Raw genomic sequence first — 12,781 nt, forward strand, 5'->3', positions numbered from 1 at the left:
TATTAACCGGCTCTCCACTAGAGTAAATTTATAGAAAGAGTATGGCCACTGGATGATTCACTTCTGATTGGCTCGGCCATTTGAGGCTTAATGCTGGGACTCCTAGGACTAATGAAAATGCAGGACGAGTCACATTTTGCGAGAAATTTAACGAAAAAATGCATAATTCCACAGAAAAATCTATTTCAAGGAATGCATGGGCCTGCTAAATCTAAAATCTATGGGTTTATGAACCAATCAGTGGCTCATATGGAACTCATATGTCGTAATGATTCTGGGTCTGTGAACCATACTAAGGTATTTCGTACTATAAGGTATACCATCACTAAGGTATACGTACTATTATTATATGTATGTTGCTTTTACTACTATTAGCGGTGTTCCATATGAGCCTTTATTTGGTTTATAAGCCATAGCTTTTTCTCAGTGTGTTACAAACTTCAGCCAGAGAAAAAAAGAGGAGCCATCTCTTACATAGAAATTGGCTAAAACATCACGATGAGCGGAAGAGTCTGAAATGCAATCCTAACTCCACCATTTGCATAAGAAATATGCGTTTTTTTAAGCTTCACGCTTCAAAAAAGATACTACGGCACTGGTGAACATTTCGTTATAGAGGAGTCGTTCCATCCAACCCTTGCTCATACTGTGATGTTCTAATATATTCAACATGGTCGACTCCAACCTGTCAAAACACTCGTGACGAAACGGGATTTTATCAACAGGGGTTTTTGTTTTTAAATTTTCCTTGCGTTGATAAAGACCATTTCTTATGCAGATTGTGGAGTCAGAAGTGTATTTCAGACTTTTCTGGGTTTTTTTTCTGCGCAAATCGTGATTTTTCAATTATTTTCTGTTAGAGACAACTCTTCTTTTGGCTCAAGCTAAATTTTACTATCGGCCCATTAGGCAACGTTTGAAAGCTTATGAGACGTTTTTCCTTTGCTCCGGAATCTAGCTCATGCTGATAATAAGGGAGGAAGATAAAACTCGAACACAGGGATGCTATGCGTAGGCGTTGAAAGATAGACTAAAGACGCGCGGAAACACGTCTTTTGATCAGGAAATGGAGCCTGGAGGGGTGAAAAATATACGCAAGTGAAAATAAAGGCGTGGAACATTGAACATATACTGCGTCGAGGCGGGTAAATGTTTACACGTGAGGTTGAAAATCAAAGAAGAATAAGTTTGAAAAGCAAAGGAAGATGCTTGAATGTAGGCGCAAGAGCGTTGAGCAAGTTTTCCGAGACAAAACAGAAAATTCTGACAAAGTCAACACCAGCCCCGCGACATGCGAAGCGGGAAAGTGTTGCGATTGAATTGTAATTTACAGCTCACTAGGGCTCATGTAAAGATGTCAGCTGCTCCGTTGCCAATTTTATAAAGTGGTAACAACTTACACATGTGTGAAACTGTGACAATGTCACAATGAAAGAACGCTTTTTAGGCCGCTTCCTCTGAGGCAAACAGCAGTTTCCAAAATGAAGATTAAATTGGGGATAAACCGCCCAAAGTTTTAAATTTCTCAAAATAATGAGCTATATGTATAACTGAAGAAATTAAATTCACTTAAAGCTTTTTATTGAGAACTTTACAACGTTTCTCATTCAACATTGACTGTGACCTCAACCAAAAAAAAAATAAACATAAAATCTAAAGTTACACACTTTAAGTTTTAGAATTAAAATAGCATTAATCTAAATTTGGTTCATAATGGCGAATGGAAGTTTGTATCCAAAAGGCACAAATTCATTTGCCATTCATGTAAATTCACATAAAAGAATGGACTTAAGACTTCTGAAATTTCTAGACCGGATCACACTGGTCTTAAGCTGTTACAAAGCGCAAAATGATTTTATCGTGGAAAAACAAAGTTAAAGTTTTTTGTGGCTCTTTGAAATTTGGAAAAAGTGACTCTTCTGATATGCTTCTTGTGGGCCACGATCAATATGTTATTCGTGATAATACTATTGATAAATGTATTACGGACGTATTGGAACTGCGTTTTTCCAAGAAATGACATTTTTTACAAAATTTGTCAATGGACTATCTGCACATCGATAAATTAGATACGTCAATCGATAAATAAAAACAAATCAACTGAGAAATTTCTAAGTTTCATCAAAATTTCTAGTCTTCTAGTCTTCTTTACTGATACCTATCATTCTTTTCCCTCTTACTTCTTTTCTCCCTTTTTTCCTTTCTTTCTTCTTTCGTTCCCATCATCTCTCTTTAAAAGAAATAACAGACGGACCCAAGGGGGCGTAGGGGGTATACCCCCCCCCCCCTGTTCGCCCAAAAAAAGGATGGGGAAAAGGAGAAGAAAGAAAGAAATAAAGAAAGGAAAGAACGGAGGAAAAAAGAAGGAGGGACGCTTGAATTTGGTAATCATTTATGACGAAATTGACTCTAACGGCATATTGGATGCTTCAAAGGTACTCAAATTTTCGGAAGGCACCCTCTCCCCCGCTATGGTTGTTTGGATCTGCCTAAATGAAATTTTATTTTCCTTATCCATCCGGAATTTCGTTTTCTCCGTGTTTTTGTACGTACACTGGAAAAAAGCACATTGGATCTATAGTCCAGACTCTTGAAAACATTGACAAGAAAAAATACTCTAGATTCAATCAGATTTTTGCTTAAATCAAAAGGAAATCCGCTCAAATTAAGAGGCTTGGCTCTTGATTTAAGCAAAAATCCGATTGAATCAAGAGTATTTTTTCTTGTCGATGTTTTTAAGAGTCTGGACTCTAGATCCAATGTGTTTTTTTCCAGTGTAGATCCCTTGCACCGGACAGCGTCCATTTTAAGCTCGGCAAGGTTTCGGTCTTCGGGCGCGGGAAGAGGCAACATGGCCGGCTTATTATTTATGCACGACGTTGCGGAAACTGTGTTTACACTGTGTAATGGAGCCTCATATCTGGCCGATGATCTTATCCCGTCGGAGCCGGAGCCGGGCAGGGCGAATTTAGATGTAGGCTCGCGTGAATGCCTTGTCCGGACCTCGCGCCGCGCCATCCCGCTTTCCCGGATCCCCGGATTCCCGGTTCCCGCGACGCCCTGAAAAACGGAGACGTTTCAATTCCCGCTCGACTGGTTTTTGCGGGTTCGGGTCTGTTCTGTGCGCATGCGCACTCCTCGCTCGCGGTGACAACCTGGGAACGAGCCCTCCGAACGTCGCACAGAGGACCGAGTCGATAGGAGAGGTCGGACAAAATTTGGAAACTTTAAAAACTTTTAACTCCGTTCATACTAAAATTTGAAGGCCTTAAAGTGGCTCCATTGGTTTCCTCGTGAAATTTGCTTCCAGCAGCACACTTTAAAATTTTAAATCTGACGAAATAAACGTCAAAATTTGCAGCTTTAGTCACAAATTTCATGTCCAACTTCTCTGGTTGACTCGATCCACTGTGCGTCGGGTCTGCTTTCGGGTTGAGAACTCTGTACGTATGCGCGGGACTATGAACGGCCGGAAAAAACCCACGGAAATCTACTCGGCCCCTCCCAAGAAATGTGATAAATTTCACTAAAAATAAGCTTGTCAAACATCATTCACCTCTAAATTAATTGTAATTTGATCAATTTTTTGCTCGAAATTGCTCCTGAGATGACTCAATTTTTCAGTATTTAATTACGGCAGAGGCCTCCGCGGACCATCTTCATTGAACCTGGAGAAATCTCTTGAACCCTCTTTTCGCGCAGGGAGAGACCCATAGAGCTTCCTTGGTGGGGTGCACTGCCCCCCCCCCCCAGTCCCCCCTTGATAACGTGCCCTTCTACCCTCCCCACAAAAAGTTCCCACTTCTGCGTATTTCTACACATGTACTCAATAAGAAAATTTGACTAAACTTTTTTCTCAGTGAAATGTGTATATCTGCTTTCTACAGTCTGATCCCAAAAAATAACTAAAAAATATTTTATCAAATGGACCAGGAATGTCACCATCAATGCAATTTGGCAGCAGCACGGCTCGCAATCTTCGAGCCTAACTAGGAGTTAATAAAGAAACAAGTGCGCGCGGAGCCTCGAGTCGAAATAATTGACTGCGAACCGTTCAAAAGGTCCATCAAATATTAATAATCCAATTAAATAGGCTGAACTTTGAACCGGAGGGGGCCCGAAAAGGAGGAGTTTAATTGGGGTCGCCCCTCGCGCATCCCTCCGCGAAGCAAGTGGGGGCAGAGAGACGTGGACAGGGGCCTCCATTCAGGAAGGATCAAATTCGGAGGTGAGCGTATGTCGTTTCAGCCTTTTCAGCCTGCACCAGAATCAATTAAATTAAGCTCGGCTCCAATCTCAATCTGCTGCGTGTTAGACGTTGTCGGAGTGTCCGGTTCAGCGAGACGTTTCCTGGTCGAGGGGTGAGGGATTTGGTTTCTCTTGAGGTTAGATCTGGCAGGGGTGGAGCTTGCCCAAGCGCGAATATCTGCACAGGGGGTCCTTATATTTGAATTTATGCGAGCGGCCGTGATAAAAAACTCAAGTTCAACAATTGCCGCCCCCGATTGTCGTTGGGAGGGTTGCGTGCTGTGTTGCCACACCCCCATTCATTTTAACTCTTTATTTCATAAATTAATCACTGGCTTTAGAAAGATGAGTAGAAAAAAAATTGGGTTTTCATCTTAATTTTTCCTCCAAAGAATGCGTAGTTATATCCCTGCATAAACAATTAGACAAATGTCGTCAATTTAGAGTTGATAATTTGTTTTCAGTACCTTAAGGAGTAACTTAGAACTTTAGAGACTTTTCTGTTTGCAAAACTGTACAAGAAGACGGACGAAATCGTCCACTGAAGCTGAAACTAAAACTAAATGAAAAATCAACATTGAATGAAATGAAAATAAATTAACTTCTGCACATCAGATCCCTGACTAAACACACTGATCTGTCAATAAAATAATCATAATTATTAAATAATATTACTACAGATCATCTTGAGAATGCTTTAATTTCTGCACCTACATAAATTTTTAAATTTTCCAAGTTCAGATCGTTATATAATTTCCAACATTGTTTAACAAAATCGTTCTCATGTATTGGTAAAAAAGTATCCTTACCTCTAATGTTTAAGACTGTGTGAATTCGATGTATATATTCGTTTTTTAAAACATCGAGGGGGAAAATGAGGTAAAGAAATAAAATATCGACATTTAAACATCAAAGACTCAAGAAATATTAAAAGGCTAACAAAAATGTATGTGTAGGATTAAATAACTTAGTTCTACAATAAGATCATTATTTTCATCACAGCGTGGCAACGTTGATAGTATATTTCACACCACCTTAATGCGTCGTCGCGTTTGTTTGCAGGGGAGATTAAATTCGAATTCCACTTGCACGCTGCTGATTATTATAAATGCATGCTCAGCGATTAAAATCGTTCACATGTGGAAAATTTACGGCAGTGCAACGTATTGCGCCCTCCCCTTTTTTGGTCTTTATGGCAAATTTTGAAGGCTCAGTGACTTACGGGAGTGAAATGAAGAAGAGAATTGCCATATTCAGTTGCATTGAGGGATAAACTATCGATAACTTGAACACTTTACAGGAATGAAATTTGCGATTTGCACCTGTGTGACAAAATATACGACCATTAAGGTATTGAGAATGCGAGCAAGTTTGTATATACATGAAACAAACGAAACTGAAACATTTTAGTTCATTAAATATCAAAAGATAAAATCGAAAGATGCTTATTTCCCTCGCAGCATTTTAATATCTTTGTTTGTATCTTTTATTTTTAGAGGAAATCCACCCGAGACATTGTAGTAAGTGAGTGAAAGAAATTAAAAGAAAACTACAAAAACAAAACAGGAAGAAATTAAGGGTTGATAATCTCTTTATAAAAACTTAACTTGAGTGGAGACTTACAACACGTCACAAATGAAAATAGTATTTTCCTCGTTGATATGTGCTATACATCCATATATTTGACGCAGTTCAAGGGATTTTAAAGAGTTTGAAGAGAGGAGGGGCATTTAGGACGTATTTCTACGAAACAGAACTATGTGCGGGTGGTAAAGATGGGGTTTGCTCGAACCGAACGAAACTGTGTGCCAACTTTATGCGGGACTCATGAGCCGCGGGCATGCCAAAAGAGCGTTGTGGACATGGCTCATGAGTTAAAACTCGCGGGGAGCACGGTCGTCATAGCTCATGTCACTGGCGCTTCGTAGTTCCCATTCATTCTTACCGCCCGAGAACTAACGAGCACACCCCATATTTCCCACCCGCACGTAGTTCTGTTTGGTAGAAAAACGTCCAATTCCACGATCTCGGTCTCACGCCCAACGTCATAAACAATATCTAACCCGTCATCAACGGGTATCCTAATGACACGGGTGTCCCACTTGTCCAGTGACGTCCTCAAAAGCTGCCCTGAAGACTACCAACATTGTTTTTCTTTTGTTATCATACTGAACTTTAAGGAGCTTTCGATGATTGTGGAAATATACTATCATCCATGGAGATATGGACCGCAAGAGGGAGAGAATGAAAACATGGGTACACAAGGTTAAAACATTAAAAACACTGAAAGGCAGGACGTTTCTAGCTGTTACCAGCTCATTTTCAGCTGCAATAAAAACACACAAAAAACAAGTAGAAAATTGAGTTACAGTATTGTCACATTTAATCGGGCAATTTAATTTTTTCACATGAAAACGGATGTGCGGATTTATCTGCGAATTTCAGTGAATTTTCTGCACAGTACAAGGCAAATTCCTTAAAATTTCCAAAAATCCGCACAAATGTTCTCTTGTAAAAAATTGAATTCGGCAATAGCTGATGTGGTTTGGTTCCTTTCTGCTAAACGCGGTCCAAATATTGTCGCAGAGTCTGAGTCAGTGTTGCCCGTCGCTGCAAGAACACACCCGCAGTTTGATGAACTTTCCGGCAGCGTCCGTCTTCACAGCAACCAGGTCACTAGAAATCAACTAGAAATACGACAGTTCCATCCGATATTCTGAAATCGATTACCCTGATCGCTTCCCAGATCCGCGACCAACGGACGGACGCTCCAGATTTCGTGGCTGCGCGCCGTGGTAAAGGCACAGTTATCCACACATGCCCCCCCCCCCCCTCTCCGCGCTTCCCTATCCCGCCCGATTTCAATCCCGTGATGACGGGTGTGGGGAGGAGGAGGGGGTAATTTGCCTGAATTATGGAATTAATTCAATCGTATCGTAGTCGCGGTAAACCGTCAACGGTACACGGGACGCGGCTGTCGCGCGAGGCTGCACTCGCGAGCCAGCTTTGGGAAAACCGCGCATCTGCACGGAGATTTGCGGGTCGTGATACGCGGTTTTCGTCTCTGGGGGGCGGTTAAGTTCAGTGCGCCACGCTGGTTGGCCATCTAGCGCGATTTTCCCGGGACCAAGTCGAACGAACTGGGTCGCGGATCGAACCGACATGCGCGAATCAGATCTAGCTAATGTATCTATATGGAATGGCCAGAGAAAGGGGAAATGTGGAACGCAAAAATTTCAGGAAGCGTTATGGAGAAGACACAGGCTATATTTGGAAGTAAATAAATACAATAATTGAAGTACGTGGCAGGAAGAAAGTTAGGTTCATATTGAGCACCAAAGTTTTTCGGTTCAGCTAACCGAAATTCGCTCCTTATAATCGAAAACTTTGGTTCCGTACAGCTGAAAAACTTTTGTGGTCAATATGAATCGAAGGCCGGTCTCTGTGAGCTATATTTTTTCCCAGTGTGGATTATATAAATGACGGGTATCTGAGGATGGAAAAGTCTTTTACCGTTTTAGTGGCAATGTTCAGTTCTCAGTGCTGTTTCTTTTTCAAGAGTTCATTCCCGAATATGGTGGATTTAAAGGACTTAAGAATAAAGTAAATAACGAATATAATATAAAAGCTGAAGAATATGATCACAGATACGATGTCGAAGCAAAGGAGTTGAAAAAGATTTGCTTCAGCGGTTGCTGGTCTCAGATGCGATGCCCCGCCGTGCCGGGCTAAATGTTCGACCCAAAACACTGCTTTGTCCAAGGATTGAGAGGTGAGGTCGTGAGAAATGGCCGAATGTCTCTTCATGTTTATAGCATAACTGAAAAAATTTCAAAGAGCTGTTTTTCTTTTTCTTTTCAAAATTGGCCTAAATTTAATCCTGTTTGTCTGTTCGCTATTTTATATTTTTCAAGGTATATAGTCACCAAAAATGACGCAAAGTTGGTATCGAGGTGTGCGTTATGTACAGTTACAGGAATAGAAACTGAATTCGTCTCTAGCAGGTTCCAACTCGAATTTTTTTTTTTTTTTATTTGAGGTTTCTAGTCATAATAAGTAGTTTTTTTCATCTATATGCAAGTTGACACATTCTTAAAATAAACGGCTGGAATGGCATTCTGCTGAAACCAAGATACGTAGTATGAAACAATGCAAAAATTAAGCTTAAATCTTGATTTTAAGAATCGAAAGATGAACGAACAGCGCATATAATAAATATTTGTACATATGATCCTAGGCGTGACCCTCCGATGTTCTCTGAAAGTTGGGCCGCATTCTGTAGGGCGGCAATGAGGAAACCCCTAATATAATATTTCAATCGATTTGGATCGATATTTCGATTGCAATCATCCAACCATTTAATTCTCATTAGATCAATGTTTAGTTTCCTTCTCAGTTTATATCCATGCTTTATATCCACAACCATGAGAAGTTTTACCCTGGAACGTCTTAAAACCCACCCGAAAAAATGAGCCCCACCTTAAAATGTGCTAATACATTCCTTACCTTTCATCAAACATTACGGCCTCTAAGGTGGACTTGACTTTTTCGAACTTTGAAAGCTCCTCTGGCAGCAAGCGTAAACCGATCTTTGCATCAACCATTTTAGCAACTACCCCTCTTTGGTCTCCGTACCATGGTATTCCTACTGTCGGGACACCATAGTGAACTGCTTCTTGAAAACTCTGAAGACCTCCTTGCATTATGAAAATCTTTACTTTTGGATGCGCTGCAAAAATAATCGTTGGATTATAATCAACTAAATGAAATAATATCAGTGAGGGTGGATACAAAGTATAAATGGATTTGCACTGCTACAGAGAAAACGAACTCATGCTGTGTTTAGTGCTGATTTTATCATGCGCGTCAAAAGGTTTGAAAATATGCATTGAGTCGTTCATGTGGCGACCGTTTTAATAATTATCGGCCTTCATTATTATTACTGGATAAAAATTACCAAACTTTTTCTCCCGAAGCTTCAAAGTAAAATGGCAATGTGAGTTATTTCAAGAACCAAAGCGTTAACGCCTTGGTTTTGAAATGAGACGTAAGTATTTGAACCAGTAAACTCATGCGTGCATTTACGATACTTGCATGTGAAACGCCCAAAAGATTGCAGCACATTTTCATAAGTTTCAAAACAATATGCTCTGCACAAGCGTCTTGATTGAATAAATTAATGCAAATCAAAATAATGGATGAAATCAATGACACTTGGGTTAATGGATTTAAATTATTGAAATTGAAATTTATCAATCTTATCTTAAACTATATAATGAATGGCATTAAGGACCTAGAACGCTTTCTTGAGGCATCCATTTCTGAGTTAAAATATTCGGAGATTGTCCTGGGATTTTGCCATCCGCTTCCCATTTCCAAAGAACTCTGTATCCGGGAGACAACTCTTGGAAAAATTTCACAAAATTGTCTCTTGCACTCTCGGGTAGCGATTTGCTTTTTACGTTGCCCCCGAGACAAAAATAAATTACACCCTTCTCTGCGCCATCGAGCCATTCCTGTAGGTTCTGGAACATGAAAGTTCACAATTACATCTTGCATGCTAAAATTAAACTTTCAAGACAGAGAGACGAATCAATGAATTATGAGTGATATTTTAGGAGCGTCGAACTTGACACCCTCTTCAATTATTTCCTCATTGGAAAAGTGATGATTCCTGCCTGCTCGCGTATGGGGTATAAAGTATGGTCAGTTAGACACCATAAGTCTGCCAAAATGTGTGGGTAGAACAACTTAATGTGGGAAAATGTATTCAAATCGTAGTCTTGTAAGTGCCTCTGACAGTTTAGTATAAATATCATCAGGACTCTGATTAACTTTATATGAAATTTGGTTAGTTGTATAATTATTATCAAGTATTATCAACCTCCTTTGTTCTGGACTCTTCTTACTGTCACTATCAGGAATATTCATTGGTTACAGAGATACAAAGTTTTGTACAGCAGCCCGAGACAATGGTAACAGTAGGCTAACAAGACAGCAAACAGTAGACAGAAACGTCTCGGTTTTTTAATTGTGTATTTTTGCCTTGTTTTCCGTTTTCCCCCTTTGTTTGCCTATACTGTTTGATTGGGTACTTTATATCTAAATGTAGGAAGGGGGAGGGGGGCAACACTTACTTTTGGTAATGCTGGGGGTGACTTAAGGTGCAACGGTCCGACTTCGACGACGTTTGGTGCTAAAAGTCTTGGATAGAAATACAACGGGTTGGAGGTCACCAGAACCAAGCTAACATTACTCCAGCAACCTTCGACTAGGTTTTCAGCTTCCGCACCGTAGTTATCTTTGAAAAAGCGCCGAGCGGCACTTTCGAACACCCCTGAACTCATGGATAGAAAGTAAGAGTAGAAAATCCAGTTTTCGAGCTTTTCCCAAAAGCTCATTCTGTCGGTGTAGGGGCTGAGAATGGTCGGCACGAAAGAGAGATGCATCCTGCTTCCGATATGGTTCTCGTTGTGATCGACGGCTACTGTCGTCATTGATATAATCGGAGCGGCTTCGCTTAAAAGTCTCAGCATCCCGCACCCCCAAGGGATGCAAAGGGATTCAACGATGACCACATCAAATTTTAATTTTTCTGATTCGACTCGCCTGGAACAACAAAACATGATTAAAAATGAAATAACTGCCTCGATAGATCCCGGTTGTGCTGATACATTCCACAGAATTGGAGTGTGCGGTTTGCTGAGGCAGATTTCACTAACCTGTATCCCTGAAAATCCGCGAGCACGGAAATACATCTATCTCTTCAATGGTTTAAGAAAAAAATACCGATAATTTCAGTAGTGCAGTTGGTTGTGGAATTATGGATGGAAGAAAAAATATGCACACTCTTTTGATAGTCGTAAAAAGGTTCTGAGTATTTTTGTTATTCACGGGTGATGTAAAATCATCAAAATAACCATACTGCCATAAGAAGTTTCCGAGATATTACGAAATATTGCAGCACCACAAAATAGCATCGGAGCCCGACTCAAAAAACTATATTTTTCTTTGAGTTCTGGTACCGTTTTTTTTTTTTGCCACTATCACCTAGCTTCCTCGTGATATAGCTATTTTTAGTGAAATTAATAAAGACTTTTGAAATTTTTGACACTGATCTGTGGAAGATATCAAATTTACTATACGAAAAAACAGAAATTGAAACTCATCCTATTACGAAGTATGACTGTTGAAAACGTTTCCATTACATTTAATGGTATTCTTCAAATTTGAATAGTATTTTCCCTTCCTCTAAAAGTTTGATCATTTTATGATGAATGATATCACACGGCATGTAAATATTTGTCTGGTTTTAAGAAATACAAGTATGAGAATGAGAGTATTTTAGACCATACTTACTTTTTGAACTTTTTAAACGGCTCGCTTAAGAATTGTTTTCCAGGGATTTCTGCCATGGGGACCATAAAGTCTTTTATTCCCCACTTTGGAATCTCACGTTGAAAGTTCACGACGTCATCCGTCTTTACATCTGAGAAATATTCGTATGAGAATGAGACATCCACGTAGGTATAATTTTCATTGCCCTCCAAGCCCTGCGCATGAGAATACAAATTCAGTCAATGATATGTCACTAAGCCTTGAAATTACCAAGCGATAAATAGGGCTGAGCTAAATGTAGGGGACAGGTAAAAAATTTGATTTTATGATTCCTGTCAATACAAGAAAAGTGATCACGTTAGTCGGTTAGTTTCATGCAATGAATCTGATTTTATTAAAACGTGGGCTTTTCCTTTTATTTTTTATCCAACATTTTTTGTTGCTTGTTTACGTTTCTTGTGCCCTTAATGTATCTTTCGATGTATTGACTTACCAAAACGATATTGGGGCTGACTGCAAACACTTGATGACCCAACTGAACCAACTTTTCTGTTAGAGCCATTATCGGTCGCTGATGACTAAAACTAGGTGTTGGGTATAAAACCAAAATTTTAAAGGCTCCGGCGCCAGAGCCAAAAGCCACCATGAAAAAAATGAGCCGCTGTATCATTTTAGATTCAGGAGGAGACTTTTTGGCGAATTAAATTCGGGATTGTATTCCCATCGCTCAATGACAAACTTTGAAACCACACCGCCAAAAGGATATAAACGAACGCGAAAGAGATCCGGATCGGCCAAATGTACAAGATACTGTGAACAGTTTAAAAAAAAAAAAAAAAAAAAAAAAAAAGATTATTTGGTCGTACTTTTAGAGCAAGAAGGGATAAGTAATTTGACACATGCAATTAATAAAACGGACACTTTCACGGGAGACGTTTGATAATAACTATCCGACGTAGTGCATTGTGAGAGATGCATCTGAGGAAAATTGACATAAGGCCTTATCTTTGCTGATACCTCAATATGCAGTTTAATCGGGAGGCCACTTACATATCAATGCTGTAGTTAAGTATGAATTTAACGGTTCAATCCACCGAACAGCAGTAAACAATGAGTGATGATAAAGCTAATTTGAATCCGGATCGAATAAAGATCATTTCATAATTGTTTGCTTCCCTTTAAACCCCAACCTACT

The 12,781-nt window shown here is 39.8% G+C and overlaps 1 protein-coding gene across 2 annotated transcripts in view; it reads right to left on the minus strand.

The window, feature by feature from the left end:
* The window catches only part of LOC109033094 (UDP-glycosyltransferase UGT5), a 72,870-nt gene extending 60,481 nt beyond the window's left edge, over nucleotides 1–12,389 (minus strand). The window contains exons 1-6 of one of the 2 annotated variants that reach the window (XM_019045528.2): nucleotides 12,080–12,389; nucleotides 11,608–11,801; nucleotides 10,386–10,857; nucleotides 9,542–9,773; nucleotides 8,755–8,977; nucleotides 7,544–8,068 (exon numbers count right to left, since the gene is read on the minus strand). In XM_019045528.2, the coding sequence (XP_018901073.2) occupies nucleotides 7,786–8,068; nucleotides 8,755–8,977; nucleotides 9,542–9,773; nucleotides 10,386–10,857; nucleotides 11,608–11,801; nucleotides 12,080–12,256 (1,581 nt within the window). In that variant the 5' untranslated portion in view covers nucleotides 12,257–12,389 and the 3' untranslated portion in view covers nucleotides 7,544–7,785. Of the gene's footprint in view, nucleotides 1–7,543; nucleotides 8,069–8,754; nucleotides 8,978–9,541; nucleotides 9,774–10,385; nucleotides 10,858–11,607; nucleotides 11,802–12,079 lie in introns of those variants that run through there. The other variant, XM_072306153.1, reaches the window with a different exon arrangement.
* Between the last annotated feature and the right edge of the window lie 392 nt (nucleotides 12,390–12,781).

Source organism: Bemisia tabaci, chromosome 1 (genome assembly GCF_918797505.1).
Source record: "Bemisia tabaci chromosome 1, PGI_BMITA_v3".
Classification (NCBI taxonomy): domain Eukaryota; kingdom Metazoa; phylum Arthropoda; class Insecta; order Hemiptera; family Aleyrodidae; genus Bemisia; species Bemisia tabaci.